Here is a 17315-nt window from a genome sequence, read left to right on the forward strand (position 1 = left end):
TCAACAGACTTTTTTCCTATCACAGGTCATTTGCAGCGATCAGGGGGCACATGTCATGTCTGAATCCTCACAGAACCTAGGTCTTCTGTCTTGTTTAAACACACGCTCACAAAAAAACAATTGGTAGGGTCAAAAACTCTGAAAGCGAAAAGAAAAAAAAGAAAACCATGAAAGAGGAAACCATGACCATAAGCGACAAATCAAAACTCGAAATGAGACACCAAAACTGTAAGCAAAAGGGGGAAAAAAATAAGCAAAAAACGGAAAGAAAACTGTAAACGATGCAGTCACAAATGAGATTGCTGATGTGAAATCAGTTATCCTGTTTTTATTGTTCTATTCACTGCAGTCAGTTAATAAAACTGAATACAAGATGTGTTGTGCCTTTACATGTTCTCATTATTATCATTAGTACCAACATTTATTCTTAGCTCTGTTTCTTGTTACGTTAAAATGATAAAACTGAATCCCCGATGTGTGTAGTTCACTTGATAAGTGGCTAACAGCATGTAAAGGCAAACAACAGATCACAGAGTTTAAGCATAATCAGTGAAAGTGATAAAAACAGGACAACTCGTTTCATAATAGCACCCTCACTTGTACAGTATTTTCTACTTTACAGTTTTCTTTCCTTGAGTTTTGTTTCGTTGCTTTGCTTATGGTTTTGGTTCCTCATTGACGGATTTGATTCTTTTCTTTTTTTTTTTTGTTTATGGTTTTGGTTTTCTCATTTATGTTTTTTTTTTCCTTTCAGACTTTAATTTCAGACTTCCTTATCATGGTGACTCAAGAAACCATCATGGCGACTTACACCAGCAAAGTGAGTAGCCCCCCCCCTTCCCCCCCCCACCATATTTCTCCTGTCCATTGTTTAATTATATGTGGGCAACAAATATTTTGATTTGGAGAACAATTGAGCTGCATACACACTGTTAATACCTTAATGATGCACAGACAACAACACACAATACCCAGAAAACAAATGCAACAGCTACAACAGCAAAAATAATTTCAAATCCAGACATCATGACAGAAGTGCTCCAGGCCTGTAGGGGGCGCAGATGGAAACATCTTATTGGGAGGGGTGGTGTTATACTGGTGGATTTTGAAGACAGGGAGTAACATCAACGTAAAAGTAACCTGGCGATTTTCCCAGCCTTGTCGCGTTAACATTTTTACCCCTCAATCAAGATTAAAATGGCGCCTCCTACAGGCCAGGATTACTTCCACCGTGACGCTTGTATATGCAGCATTTCCTCTGGCATTTGTTTTTCAGTAAGTTTTTCAATTTGCTGCCGTTTTTTCCAGGCTGAAGTTTTTGGTAGTTTCATTGTGTTTTTTTCTTTTCAGTCAACATATATATTCATTGTGATGGTTTCTTGAATGACTATGATAAAGAAAGAAATCAGATCTGGATCCAAAGCATGAATAGAAATGTAGATGTGTGGAAGTTTGTGGTAGGTAAAATGTCTTGTGTTAACTTGTGGTAATTATTCTTGTTAAAGATTTCTGCACTCACCTGCAAACAGAGCAGTAGTTCTATTGACCCTTCACCACCTGGCGGTGTATCTTTCCTTTATGTCACTCCTCTTCAGACTCTACAAAGCTTCATCTTACCAATAAATACTCAATTTCATGTTTTTTTTTTTGTTTTTTCTCTGTGCAGGGATGTGGTGTCACACGTCATGTACACTTACCAGGTCCAGACCATCTCCAGCAGCAGTGAGAGTGAGCCTTCCCCACCTTTGGTGCACGAAGTTGGTGCACCCTACTGCGGAGATGGACGCATCCAGAGGTACCAGTCACCTACATCAACATGATCGAGATATATTTATTTGTATAAAAATGCATGCATTCATAAAGATGTGCAATGAAAGATGTGCCATGGGATTTTGTGTGTTGATGCTTTCTAACTAAAGCCTTTTGCAATTTCAGCTCCAAAGGGGAGGAATGTGATGATAAGAACTCTTTGAATGGGGATGGCTGCTCCAGTCAGTGCAAGAAAGAACCCTTCTTCAACTGTATTGGTAAGTCAAGGTTACAATGGGAATGTTTACAGTCACTGGTTTATTTCTGTGTTCTATCAAAACTGAGTATATTCATCGTATGTTGTTAGACCTGAGATTGGCATTAGTCCCCAAAACCACTTTTAACTGAACGTATGTCATGTGGTGTGAGACTTGTACTGGACTGTTCTTTGCATCGACAAAAGATGGCCTTGGGTGCTTTCACACATGCACAAAACTTCATTAAACTTCCAAATGTTGGCCGCATTTCTCACTCCTGCCAGCCCCTTAATAAATATTCCATGTGAAATCAGGGTGAGATGATTTGAGAAGGCAGAAGTAAATATTCAGGAAATGTCACTGGGTGTGAGTGGGGGGGAAAGGGGCGATGGCGTTTGTATCCTGTCCTGACTGTAAGAAAGCATCTGGTGTGAGCTCTGTGCTCAATATGCTATTATTATTTATATATATAAACTGCTTCGTTATGCTATCTTCTTGCCAATGTGTCCTTTTTTTTGCTTCTTTTGTTTTGGTTGATACAGTGAATGTGTCAAACTACATGTTGCACTGATAAACTTGTGTACAAAAGCAAAGACTGACAGGGAAAGCCTCCCACTGTGAGGCGCATGTGTTGTGTGAACAAGCAAGTCAAGAAGATTTCAGGGCCGGTCTGCCTGAACATTTTTTAAGAGTGAATAAGTGAATACGGCTTTAGTCTTTGTTTAGATGGTTTCAGCTGTACAACACTATGCCATTACACATTGTTTGACACAGATTGGAAAGGTTAGAATATATTAATGAATACACATCTTATTTAAAGTTGTTCTATGTGTACTGATTTCTTGCAAAATAATGAACTGTATCGAGCATTTTTCACAATTTTTGAGTATAATTTTCCTCAGTGGTTTTTGAAATATTTCAACGGCTAAAAGTTAAATTTTAGAAGCATGCAACAATAACATGTCTCAACATTGATTAAGTTCAGATTTAACCAACCACATTACAGGATGTGTTTATTGTCTTTTTGGGTTAGACTGAATTTACTTTCTTTTAAAGGGATTATTCAAATAGAAAAACAATGGAGTTGTAATGTTTTTGAAGAGATGCACGTGGTAACTTTGTGAATGAACACATTTGACATCTGGGTGTCTTTTATCCAAGTGCTTGATGCCTTCCTCAAAAGAGCGAGAGAGAGAGAGAGGAAAAAAAAACATTAGTTACCATAATCACTTCAGCCTCCTGTTTAAAATAAAAATCTGGGAATCATTATTTTTTAAAAGAGTGAGTCATTTTACACAGTTGAGTGACTGGCATCTCCTGCGTTGTTGTTTTTTTTTTTATGAAGAGATGGATGGTTTCCTCTTCACTTCCCCTGCTGTCTGGCGATCATTTTGCCCCCCTGTTGTGAGTGTGTGTGTGTGTGTGTGCGATTGTGCATGTACAGTCCATGCATGCATACACACATGTCTGAGCCTCTGTGAAGTGGCCACTTAATCCCTGTCAGATTGCTGGACTGCATCAACGGTGCTGTTTTTAACACCAACTGCAGTGCTCAGGGGCTTGTGTAATTATGTGTGTGAGTGGGACACTGTCTGACATAGTTGTAGTTTTGTGAAGAAATCTGACACTATAATGATGGGACCTTCTGTCCATCTGTCTGCATGTGTGAGTGAGTGTCTGCCTGTCAGTGTGTTGGATGGTGAAATAGAGTTGGATGGAGAATTGACACAAAGTACACAACAGGCCAGGGGGCCACAGTCTGGATGAGCTTTAATAGGCTGTTCACACGATTGAGTCAAATTATCTGAAATTGACGATATTATCAACTTCTTCCCCAATGACCCCAACAGTTAAAGAGTTTCTAACTGGTAATGAATCAGACTGGAATTGTTATCGTTGCCTCTTTGTGACCTTTAAAAGCAAATATGACCACCAGCAACAAGATTTCTAATTTCTGTGTAGTTATATTTAATGCCAAAGGTGGCAAACTCGAGGAAAAGCATTTTTACATTTTCTACAGCAAAGACTCATTGATTGATAAATTCGACTGTTAAAGGCAAAAGCATGAGAACTTTTTGGCAAAAAACACTACTTAGACATGGTCAGTGAAGAGATAAGATGTACTGCTTTTTTCGCAGGGGGCGCAAAAATCGTCACAAACCAAAAGGTCCTCAGGGGAGCTTTAGAATCTCAGAAGCTGTAGGCTTGACTGTGTCATCTATTGGTTTCCTAGGAGGTATTATGAAGCCCGCCAATGGTCGTTGCCATTTGTAAAATGTTGACTCCTACCAACTTCTGGGCAACCTTGACGAAATAGAGAAGAGGCTGAGTTGAGGCGGGTTGAATGAATATCTTCAAGGATGGCTGGTATAGATGGGCTAAGCCGTTTCTTTCTTAGAAAAGAAGATGAGAAAATGATCCATCAGATAACTTGCAACAGAATTTTTTTAAGGTTTTGGTGGAGCCTTTAAAGTAGCAACTGAACCTAAAAAGTTTAAAGGAAAACCCACGATATCTCTACATGGGCTCGTTTTTTTTTTACAACCCCAAGCACAGTAGCATCCTCTTCAAATCACTTCCATGTACAATAAAATGAGGGACAGGTTGTGGTCAGAGTGAATCCTAGCCTCCTGCCAAACCACTATAGACAGTTTTTAGCGATGCAGAAATTACTTATAGACTGTAAAACTGTTTTTTTTTTGTACCAGGGTGTAAACATGCTGACCTCTCTAAAAATGGACATTTCATTATGGGCTATAGTGTGAATTCCTTGGCTTTCAGAGCCGGCTACAAGTGGACACTTTAGGAAATGCAGTTTTTTTGCACTTCTACATCGGCTTCTTTTTTCAATACCGAAGGTTGCAGTTTGTATCAAAGGGTACTCGTTATCCGCCAATATTAAAGTCTATTATTGAAGTGAGTGTCTGGAAAGGAAAAGTGGTATCGGAAAATGATGAAGAGCAATTGCAATTTTGTTTTAATAAGTTTTATTGACATTCTTGCTAAAACAACAGCAGTACTTTGGAAAGGTCAGATTTGTCCCAGCTTCATGTATTGTCAGTGTAACTTGGATTCCTACAACTATTTTGACAGCTTACAGACCTTTCTTTTCTCAATCTCTATCCATCTTTGTGCAGGTCATCGCTCTCTTTCTTTCTGCAGCTGTATGTCTCTCTTTTCTCTCTCGCACTCTATCACCTTTTCCACTTTTTTCCTGCTATCTGTTTATTCTACCCCGGTCCCAATGCTCTGTCTCCTTTTCCACCCTCGTCTCTCTTTAGCTCCATTACTTGTGCGGCTTTCTCAAGCCACTGTTTGAGCTCCCTCTTCTTCTTCCTCTCAGTCTCGCTCCTAGCCTTCTCACTTGCCTCCGTTCCCGCTGAGTGAGTGGCGGGAGCGTATTCCGCATGCCCCCTCAGTAGCCCCTCGTTTCGCCGTTGCCAGAACACAGAACTGACTTTAGTTATTTGGCCGTGCTGGAGAGGGGCTGGAATTTCGAGGAGGAGGCCCCGGCCAACTTGGCACAGAATGCCGCCTTTCCCCCTAACTGGAACCCCACCGGCTGACACTGCTTTAGCTGAGAGCTGAGAGCAGTGAGGCCCAGGCAACCTTCTTGCTCTGCTCCACCTCTCCTCCACCTCTCCTCCTGTCCATAAGCCTCCAGTTCCAGACCTTAACTCTGGCTGGGACGTCTGTAAAAATTACGGCTGGTTCCCCCCCCCCCCCCCCCCCCCCCCGCACGCCATTGTCACTCTGTTTGACTCTCTTGCGCTCATTTTATCACCGTCTCCTTTTCTTTCTTTGTTGTTTTTTTCCTGATTACATATTCTTTTGACTGTTTGTAGATTCTCACCTTCACAAAATGATTTCCCCTTTTTCATTGCCCATTTTTCCCCCCATCTTCTTCTCCCTGCTTCTATACCTGGTCCTCTCCATCTTCCCCCTTCAAAAACAAAAAACTGAAAACATTAGAAAGTGTAGCCCAAAGGATCGGGTACATGTCTATAGAGAAGTGTAAAAAAAGAAGTGTTACATAAATACTTAACCATTTAGACAAGAGCAAGTGAATTCTTGAATATGAACCACCAATACCCAATCTTCAGTTTCACTTGGAGAATCACTTGTACATTTAAAAAAACAATGAATTCTGTGATTTTTTTCCCCATTGGTTGTTGACCCGCAGAGGAGCCCAGCATGTGTTACTACTACGACGGTGATGGTGTGTGTGAAGACTTCGAGCGGGAGACTGGAGTGAGGGACTGCGGCCTCTACACGCCCAACGGTTTCCTCGACCAGTGGGCCTCTTCTGTGGAAGTTTCCCACGAAGAGAAGCCCTACTGCTCCGGGGAGGTGTCCGCTGGCTATCCTGCTGTCACAAAGGTAAGGCAGATTTTACGCTGAGCGAATCTGTTATGTATTTTTCTTCAGCCTTTACTTGAATTGATTGAGTGATTTTGTTTTACACATTGCGTTTGGTGTGAGTCCAAAGAGGAAGACTCTTTGATGTAAATTGTCACGTCAGAGGTTAACAAGCACTAAAGCTTTCCATATGAAAACTCTCAATCAAATATCATCAAACAACAATTAGATCAATCAAAGAGTCGTGTGTTCCAATCTGATACTGACAAAACGACTTTATAATGGGGCTTTTTGTTAAAACAGCCAATCTTCTAAATTGTTTGGTCTTTGCTCTTTAATGATTTGGTACCTATCATCCATTAATCAATTCACACATTGATGATAATGTAGCTTTAATTTTCAAGGGGAAAAACAAAATGCTTGTTTGCCAGCTCAAGTCATGTAAGAGATTGCAACATTTATAAGTACGTCTCCCAGTGAGGACGAAGAAGATTGCTTCTTCACTAAAGTAAAGCCTTTCCTGAAGACAACCAAAGAGGAGTTGGATTCCTACAAAGCGTTTTTCTGTTTCACTTTAGATGCTAACAAAAAAAAAAAAAAAAAAGCGGCAGATTTCCCAAAACATTAGGGTGAGGCATACATTCATGTGCACACACTCAAAGCTTTGGACATGTAGAAGTGCATTAGGCTAAATCCTTTTTAATCCTCTCCCTTAATGTGTGGGGGGGTCAAAGCTGAGGCATGCTGTTGAAATACACGATCTCTTTGCCATCTTTTCTATTCATTATATTTAGTCTTTATCATTTAGTTTTCCAAAAGCATTAAGGGTATTTGTTAAAACCAAATGTTACATTTTCTGCTACTTTATATACAATCTTACACTTTAAAGATGAGACTGTATTGAAATGCTGAGGCTTAACAACTAGACAACTCTTTCTTCTGTAGAGGAGTGTGTAACGTTGGAAATGTGTGCCGTTGGCTGAGGAGCTTGTTCTCATTGCTTATGATCCATTTAACAAGGCCAGCGAACCTGGTATTCTTGAACAGCTGCGGTCAGGTGCTTTGTTCAAGAACGCTTTGGTTGGGATCTGTGCAAACAAAGATAGGAGTTTAAATTGGAAACCATTTATCGGTTTGATTTTTTGTGAGACACCACTTCTGTCTGAACCCAAAAAAAAAGAGAGGGCATATGTTCCAACTAACGACGTTGCAAGGGGTCCGGTCTTGGAGAGAAATGAGACACCTGTGGAACATCGCCATCTTACCAAAAAGAAAGTACGTCTGCTGTGAGGGACACATTGTTCACAAAAAAAGCACTTTCACTGTGAAGAACACAATGTTCCCCAAAGAATCACGTGTGATGAGGTCACTTTGTTGCAAGGCCACTGACTGTTTACCCGATGTGGACACATAAGTGCACATTTGCAGGTGGGGAAAGAAATGCAAACGCAGGTTTACAAAACACATCTGTCTTATCACTATCGCCGTTCTTGTTATTGCACTTGCAAATAAGTTCCCGCACTTTTTTCATCTGTCCAGAATGTCACGAGTTGGAAAGCTAGTTGCTACACAAATGTTACATCATAAACTGTGTTCTGAAAACCCATTCCCCTATCCAGCATCAGTACATGTCCATTTAATCACTGACATTTGCTTTTCCTCTCCAACAACATGCACTCCAGCAGCATCAAAAGCCATCTCTCAAAGTTCAAATTAACTTTGATTACACCGTCCTTGCAGTTTTTGAGATAACACATCATTCTGTACACAGAATTGTGAACGGGTACCTGCTTGTTGTGGTCACTTAAAAAAAGAGAGATAACAAAGCGTGACCTCAAATAATGGAGTTGAGATTCTTGTTCAGGCAATGCAATTGTGCAACTGCAAGCACGGGGCTATGGCGAGTGTCCTGGAGGCTCATGCCACAGATGAAGCATGTGTGGATTCGTTCTGGAGATGTAGACTGGCCTTTGTTCATGGATCCAGTTTAGACGTGACCACTTTAGAACAATATATATGTATAGAACAATGTTATTGAAGGTAATACCTATTTAGAAGCGGCTTTTAGTGATGTCTGGCGTTTGGCCAAGAATCAGCCAAAGAGTGCCCAACGATCGTGATTTTTTTTTTTTCAGGCATCTGGATCTCATTCCGTATCTAAAGTACTTCATTCTAGTTTTCAGTTTGTCAGGAATTGTTTACATAAGTGGTTTGATTTCTTTGGGTGACTTTGAAGATTTCTTTGGTTTTGAAAGGGAAGTGAATGTGATAAAACCAAGAGCAACAGAGTCCAAGCCTAAAAGCTGTGTAGTTACTTATAGTATATTGTGTATCTGAAATCTTCGTGGAAAACTTAATGTCGTCTTTGTGAACAGTGGAGTCTGCCAAAAGCCCGATAGCTTTTACGATTTAGATTGAAATATTGACCTTGACAGGGTCTAGAAGTACTTACTGCAGATTATACTGTAATTGTCATCATGTTTTAAAATACTGAGGACCAAGAGAAGTTAAAGGCTACTGGCTATTTTGTGTACTCAAAGTATTTGACACTTAGAGTCTGTTTCATGAAGACACATATTGGATGCTAATAGCTCCAAAAATTGCACATCATTTGCCCAAGCTATCTGCTATGGATGATGCGTTTTGTTTTTATGAAGGATAAGCGTTATTACCAATAAGGCCCGTAGCTGAGTTGATTGACAGGTGGGCGTGGTGTCACTGGTTATCAGGAGGCTTAGAACCTCAGCTCCAGCTCTTAGCCTGTCGTTAGGTTGACTGAAAGTCAGGGTGAGACAGCATTTCCAGCATGGAGACCACCATCGACGGCTTCGAAAGCCTTCTGCAGTAACAGAGGGGTGATGTAACTCAGGTTTTAAGAATCCAAGGACAAGACAACAAAACAGTAATTTTAATATATCAATATGGTCAAAAATGATATAGTGGCAAAGCGGTCAAGAAGCCATAGTAATTACAACTCTTGTCAGTTTGGAGCAAAGGTGATTTAAGTGAGTGACCACAGAGTCCACACAGTGTTTGATGGGGCACAATGTTGGGCTTTGGTATGGTAGACCGCTGTTCACGTCCTGTTTCCAACCATAAGCCAACCTTGGTTTCGTTTTTTTTTTACCATAACCACAGTCTTTCCCAAACCCTACCATGTCTTGACTTTGTTCCCATACCAGATCAAACAAGAAGGACTCTTGAGTTTGGAGAGCACAGATTTTCAGAATGGTTAAGTCTATGAAATGTACTGAATAAACACTGAATACTTCAATCCCAAATGCGGTTGCTTTTATGTTCATACCTTGTTTTTTTTCCCAGTAAGATGAACCCCATAGACAAGACAGTTTTCCCAACAGAAACATAAATTAGCCATTCATGTAGTCAAAGACGACATCCGCAAGTGACAAAGCCCTCTGGAAACTATTGTCTCTTGTCAGTTAGGGGCAAAGGTTAACAAAGGCTGTGAGACAACAAAGTCCGCACAGTGGTTGATAGGGCAGAGTGTTAACTTTGACTTAGGAGACCGCTGTTTGTGACCCACCAACTCTTTTAGCCAGAGGTGGATACAGTTAATTAGAAAACATAACTTTCTTATCCCTTAATCTGTCAACAAAGACATTAACTTCAATATCAGTTGATCAGCTATTTCCATTCACTTTTGACTGAAGTTAAAATGAACGTTAAAGTTTACCGGTGCCATCAAAATACAACTAAAACATCACCATGTAAACAGTACAGTCTTCATGATGTACTAATGTTTAGCACGACTACTATATCTGTCTGCATATATTTATCAGATTTGCAATTAATAGCCTAGCATTTTTGTGAATTGGATCGTGTCCATATTTGAAAGTGTACATGTTTTTGGAATATGCTGTACCCCTCCAGCAATTACAATTCAGATGGACAGAAGTTTTCTTCTGTAGTCCTGCTCACAGACAGAAAAACAATCAGCAACGCAAACAAAACATCCATTCAGGGATTAATACTGTTTTGGAAGGATCTCGGAAAATAATGCGGCAATAGTTACAGAACATTTGACATCTTCAATTCATACCTTTAAAAAGTGGAGCTAGAAAAGAAGCATCCAAATTTTGGTTTAAAAAAAAAAAGGACCGTAAAAATGAGTCTGTTCTGGTTGAAGTTGTTAACTTTTATCCAGATCTGACAGCACATCGTAAGCCTTTTATGCCAATATTTTATTCCTCCTTTGTTGTTTACAGCTCTTGGGGAAAGTCAGGATAAAGATGTGTGCCTGATAATGGACGATAGTTAAGTTTAACCGACTCTGTTTTGAAGAGTTTTGTTCTGAATGACTGTGTTAGGGACAGGATGAGAGGATAGTTCATCACTTCCTTCTGATCTAGTAAACAAATCCCTGCGTTGGTTTTGGGTATCAGATCTGCTTGATGTCTCAAGACACTGCTGATTGTGTGTGTGTGTGTGTGTGTGTGTGTGTGTGCGTGTCTGAGAAAAAGTGAGGCGGGCATCAGTGATAGGGATCTTCGAGGATGCAAGAAAGCAACAACAGCACAACAAGGCACTTGAGCAGAAAGAGAGATCATGTATCTGCATGAAATCTCAAGTGTAATGTACTTGTGTTGTATACATGTTGTGAGTGTGTTGTGAGAATGCAAAGCTATAAAGACTGGAAAAAATGTCAATGTATCCATTTGATGCCACTGTGACAGATGATCAGCACATGTGGCAATTGTGCTGAACTTCACTTCTTCACTTCTTAAACTCAACGCACCAGATCTCAGCAACATCAGAATACAAGATGCATAGAGGCATAAATACATCCTGCACGTTTATACGCAACAGCTTAGTAGCCTGCAGTCTACCTTAAACAGAGTGTAGATGTGTGCTAGATCTCTGTAAGGATGACACACATTCATTCATTTTTTTTTGGGTCATAGAGTGTGAATTCCAGCACTTACTTGGAATGTTATGGAGACTGTTGAAGTATAATTGCAGATTTTTTTGTGTGGTTAGTGTTATAAGGAATTAGTAGCTTGCACAATTCTGATGATATGAAAGAATCACATGCAGATTTGGTTAGGGTTAGGGTTGAATGAAATGAAATACCAATGTGCCGTTAGGGCCTGTGATATAATGGTTTTAAATGACATAACGAATTATGTATGGATTCAAATGGGATGTGAAAACACAAGAGTTAGTGCTTGTACTGCAAGGGATGAGTATTTTGGCAATTAGTCTAACTGATTCAACAGAAAGTATATCATGAATTAACATTTTATGTGGAAGAGGAATATGGTCCAAAAACAATCTTACAGGCCCATTCCCCCCATCAAAATGTCTTCAAATGTGCAGCTTTGTCCAATCAAAACACCATATGGACACCAGAAAATGTATTGAGTTAATAAAATCTAGACACATTAATGATCACAACAAGACTGCCAGGTTATTCCAGCCATAGTTTAGGTTGTTTTCATTTTCAGACCCATGACACAACGTAGTAGAGAACCTCTAATAAGGGGCTACCTGCAAATACAGTACATTTAAAAGGCTCTTCCTTCTTCCTCTGATCAAGCTCACACACAGGTACACAGTCAGACGGAGACTCGCAGGGAAACACACACACTCCATGCAGGATTATAGGGCAGGTCCATAGGGGACTGAAATGTACTACTGCTGTCTTTGTGGAGCAGAACATAATGTTCCCCCACTACCACACCGTGGAATACGGTGAGCCAGCTCCACTTGCTCTGGGGGGATTGGATTGGAGAGCTGGCCCTAGCAACTAACCTGTGACTGAGTGTGTGTGTGTGTTTGTGTGCATGCTCCTTGCCTTCAGGTACATATGTGTAGATGAGGTTGTGTTTCTCAAGGAGCGTGCGTGTACATTGAAACTTCGAGATCAAACAGCGAGCCAGGTGATTTCTCCAGAGAGCGCGGCTGCCCAGGCAATCTCTGACGCAACCCCTGGGCACCCCTGGAGAACACTCCACCTTAATTATACATAAGCAACAGAAGGGATAACATTTTAGTCCTCTCACGCTGCAAGAAATCGCCCATGTATGAAGTTCAGGCATCTTCACATGTTAAACAAACATATGTGCATGAGGTCGGAATTAGATTAACTCCACCGCATTCGTCATCATAGGTAAGTCATGCTTAAAGGGAACGGAGACGGAAAGGAAAAGTGTCTGGTAGAAACAAAGAAACAATTATTGGCCCAGTTTTGATCCTAAAAAAGAAAAAAAAAAATCAGGCAGCGTTTGCTCACATCTCTTTTTTATGTAGGTTATTGCCGAGTGTGCATACGCATTAACACACATGAACACTTGCACAAACTCAAACACACACACACACACACACATGAACAAAGATGTACATGCCTACAAAAACAAAAGTGCATACAGTAGCAGAGCTGTTGCTTTCAGCAGCACAGGACGGCCAGCTTCTTTGGCACTGTCCCTCTTACCAACATCCCCCCCCCTCCCCCTCCCTCTCCCCCTCCCCCCCTGCCCTCCCTAAAACCGCAGGGCCCTCGTCAGGCACGCTGCCAGTGACATAAGCGTGTGGTAACATTAAAAAGAAAACCTCTGGGATGGCGTTCCTTTTCCCCCACCGCTTTTACTTTTACCGTTTCAATTACTATTGTGGTTCTGCCATGTGGAAACCTCATTGTGCCGGCTGGGTTTAAAAAAAAAAAATTGTGGCTCTGATGACCCCCTGTAACGTTTTCATGCAGGTTTTGTTGCTAGTTTATTGAGCATAGGGGACCACTGACTGAGGGACATTATAATCTCTGCAGGATCCATCTGTTTTCAACTTTCTAACATTGTGCACTCACCAATCTTTACGGTAGTTTGCGGTCCATGCACCCTACCACCCAGTCGCTCTGCTCATGTCCACCCAGTCGCCGCTCATGTCGGCTCTGATGAGGATAATGAGGACGGGGAAAGGTAAAATGCATAATTGCACCAGCTTTCTAACTTTTTAACAGCCCCATTTTCAGTATAGGCTATGGAAGCGGTCCATCATTAGCCACAGGACCTATGAGACGGTGAGCTTCGGTGGGTATGGGTGGGGCCGGGTGACAGGACATTACCTCACACACCAGGCGCTCACCAGCATTCCAGTAAACCATGGGATGGTGCTTGGAAACTCATACTAGTTTCTCTCTGTTGCTCTTCTCCTTCTCCCCACAAATGCCTCACAGATGCTCTCTCCTGCAACTTTGCATGTAGGCCTTTGACAAAGGCAGAGGGAGGAGTGGAAAGAAAGAAAAAAGGAATACCTTTTGTTGGAAATAAACATTTTTAGGAGGGGCTCGGACTGCATACATAGTTCTTAGGAAACTGTTTTCTGAATTTGCATGTGTTCAAAATTTCCCAAAATTAAGAAATGAACTAGGTTAGTGTCTGACCTCAAAGAGTCCTTTAGCGTTCTTTAACCATAAACTAAGAACCTTAAACTAACTTTTATGCCATGCAGACGAGGAAGCCTATGGATGAGTACTAAATAGATTGCACAGAAGGTGAAACCTGGAGACTTAAGACTTAAATTCATAACGCAATTTAAATGGATAGTGGGGAAAAAAAGGAATATCTTAGTATGTGTTTTGGTGTTTACTGCTAAAGTGAGCAACTGAATGGAGGCAAATGCCACGTGCAGGATGTTGAGATTTAAGACGATGGGGTTTGCAAATCATTCTCGGAAATGGGGACTTGTTAATTGGTGAAGACAAGAGGGATTGTGGGAAAGTTGGTTGACAAAGAAAAAACTCCAAACAGTGCTAACAAGAAAAAAACGCTCTTTCAAGCCAGTCCACTGATACGATCTACCATTCTTCCACATGGCAAATTGTATGTGAGACATTATGCTGTCACGATGGCGTCCTTGTGTCTGTCTGTGTGGATGCACTTTTTGCTCGCGGGATCACCACTGCGCTAACCAAACAATACAAAAACCAGGGCATCACACTGAACATCAGTTTTATGCCATGCAGATGAAGAAACCTAACCTAACTGTTGCATCGACTTACAAACTGACTGACTGTCAGCATGTTGACAGGAGCATTTGCTCATTTACATATAGGTTTGGGGAATCCAATTGAGGCAACTTTTCTGCAGTAGTTTATATTTCTTGTCTGACACATCCTTTACAGTAAATTGCTTGTTTGTTGTTTCTTACTGATATGCATTGACTGATACGCCCAATTTCTTATGCATTATTGTCCTACCAAGTACGGACAGGGGCGTGTCCAGAGGGCTGTCCAGGGGTGGCATGGGTCCCCCTTGAAATCTGATCAGCAAACCCCTGGTGACACTCCAAATCCTAATCCTTGTCAGAGGCAGAACTTGTGTTAAAATCAACTATTGAACTGTGTTGCTGCTGATAGATTTGAGTAGAGATATTTGAAAACTCTACTTGTGACTTCCATAAGCACTACTTCCATAAAAAACACCTTAAAAGAGATTTTAAAGACTAACATTGGACACCCTCTCAGATCTTAAGACAATATGTCAGCAACTCAGAGTTATTAGTCACAGCCAAAGATTTTTGCAAAGACTGGGGATCTTGCAGGATCATTAACTGCAAGACTACAACTAGATTTCTTGTTAGATTATTTCCCACCATGCACCTGTTGGAAATGTACAACTCCAACTTTTGAGCAGAAAACTGAAAAGAATTAGAAACTGGTGGAGTTGTGGAGATATTCTTGCTCTCTCCACACCTCTACCAGTTTCTCCACAGACAAGGTGAACCGCAAGTTCCTGCGCCTCCTGGCCTTGTTAACTAGTTTGCTGCTTCCCTGTGTAGTGCTGGCTAGAACGCTCCTATTGGTTGTTGAAATAAGAGAAATCACGTCATTAAACAACAATTTGCACAAGACAAGATCACGGACCTGCGATAATATTAAACATGTTTGACTTTGTTGTAACGCCAAGACAAGAAAAAGAAGACCGCCTTCCAAACAGCTATGATTGAGTTTTATGACCACTTCCACAAAACGAATGAGATCACCGAAGGCCAGCATTAACTGCAGACTTGGAGTTTGGACCTATTGTATGTGTTTGCACATTGATTTGTGCTACATCAGGTTTCTCTTCATAGTAATAAACTGACTTCACTTTGGAACCAAATGTCCGTCACATGGGAAAGAGCTGGTGTCCTCAGATTTGTTATTAAAGCCATTATTATTGTCATTACTCTGTTTTTTTTTTTTACAGCCACTATCAATATTTAACTTTTATATGTTTTGCTTTATAACTTTAATGATTTTTTTTTTTTTTTTTTTTTTTTTTTTTTTTCTTACAGTGCAGTCATATTTTCAGAGTATTGAGGCTGACAGTTGCACACTCTCTCTCTCCTTACCTTTATCTCCTCTGGTTTCCTCTTGGCTTAAGTCATTTAGCTTTCCTTTCATCTGAAGTGGTGATTTACAAACACCAGTTTGTATCTACAGACCTGGATTGGCTGTTGTCTGCCAGTCTGACTCTTCAGCTGGTACAAATTAAAACCATGTGTGCAACTGTTCCTAATTGTGTAAGTGTGTGTGTGTGTGTGTGTGTGTGTGTGTGTGTGTGTGTGTGTGTGTGTGTGTGTGTGTGTGTGTGTGTGTGTGTGTGTGTGTGCGTGTGTTTTGAGTTTAGACGTTGAACTCATCTCTATGTGCTGCTGTTAGTGTTTTCCAAGGAAGGCGAGAAGTTGTTTTGTTCCAACTAAATGTCTCAAAATTGGACTTGTGTATCTTAAAAAAATGACAGTTGTGTCCTTGTTATGAATCACAGCAAGGGAAACATATGTTGACCATGTCTCGAGGCAATGAACGCTTTCAGAAATAATCATTTGTTTTATAACTTTACCAAATAGGAACCTTTTTTTCCCTCCTCTTTACACAACAAACAACTTCACCATTGACAGGCAAACAACACAAACAGGTATTACTCATTATAACCATGACAACATTAGCTTTTCTCATCACTTGTAATACATTTTATCTGCAGTGTCCTCCCCAGACTTCTTAAGAATTTTTTGCAAACTGTCTTTTGTCAACAGTTCCTGCTGCGATGTTTGAGTTGTAATCAATCAATCCTTATTCTGACAGGTTTATTTTTTCAAACACAAACACCTCATATTTAAGAGGCATTAGTAATATTTATTTATTTATTTCCATATTTTCTCAATTTATGCCCAATCTATTCAAACCCCCCTAAATGATTTAATGTCCAAGTTTTTTCCACCTGTGAATGATCTTTATCATCTCTGTTTGAGCTTTTTAAATTGGCTTGGTGCATTCAAAGTCATTCCTGAACACAGAGATAATGACATTAAATATACTGTATGTTGGTGTCACATCACATTATGTAAAGAGACGTGCACAAGCGAACTTTGTAAATCCTTGCGTGGCTCTGAGTTCCACACCTTGCCAAGATACTGTAAATAATGTGTTTGACACCAATTACTTTTTATCTCCCAATGTTTTCCAGTGATTTAATATTCTGTGCGGGTGGATTGATCAGGGCTTACAGTATTTCCATGATAGATAAAATCACATCTGTTTTTTATTTGGGTTTCATTTGATTCAATTGATGTATGAGCAATAAAAGTTTATTTTTAAAAAGTCGTATTGTTTCAGAGATGGATTTAAAAAAAAAGGGTAAAAAAAAAAAAAATGGCACACCAAGACATACAGAGGAATTCAGCTGTATTTTTCAGTCACTACTACTTCCTAGTCTCAATTCAGTTTATGCACGTGTTATCGTCAGTATTGTGTAGGTGTTTGCAGTAACCTTTATATAGATAACTGTAGGTGTATGTTGTATTGTATAAATAATACTAATGTTTCTAGGCCCCCATCCGCGGCTTCTCAGTGCATTAATCAATGCACATGTCTTTTCCCCCCCTCCTCGGAGACTTTGTGTTGAAAATGCATCGACCTCAGTCTGTAATTAACACCTGATCGTGCGACCA

The 17315-nt window shown here is 40.4% G+C and overlaps 1 protein-coding gene across 1 annotated transcript in view; it reads left to right on the forward strand.

The window, feature by feature from the left end:
• pappaa (pregnancy-associated plasma protein A, pappalysin 1a) overlaps nt 1-17315 on the forward strand; it is a 98016-nt gene that overhangs the window by 33401 nt on the left and 47300 nt on the right. The window contains exons 8-10 of the mRNA XM_065965781.1: nt 1667-1795; nt 1936-2027; nt 6190-6386. Coding sequence (XP_065821853.1) covers nt 1667-1795; nt 1936-2027; nt 6190-6386 — 418 coding nt within the window. The remainder of the gene's footprint in view (nt 1-1666; nt 1796-1935; nt 2028-6189; nt 6387-17315) is intronic.

This window comes from Labrus bergylta, chromosome 17 (genome assembly GCF_963930695.1).
Source record: "Labrus bergylta chromosome 17, fLabBer1.1, whole genome shotgun sequence".
Classification (NCBI taxonomy): Eukaryota; Metazoa; Chordata; class Actinopteri; order Labriformes; family Labridae; genus Labrus; species Labrus bergylta.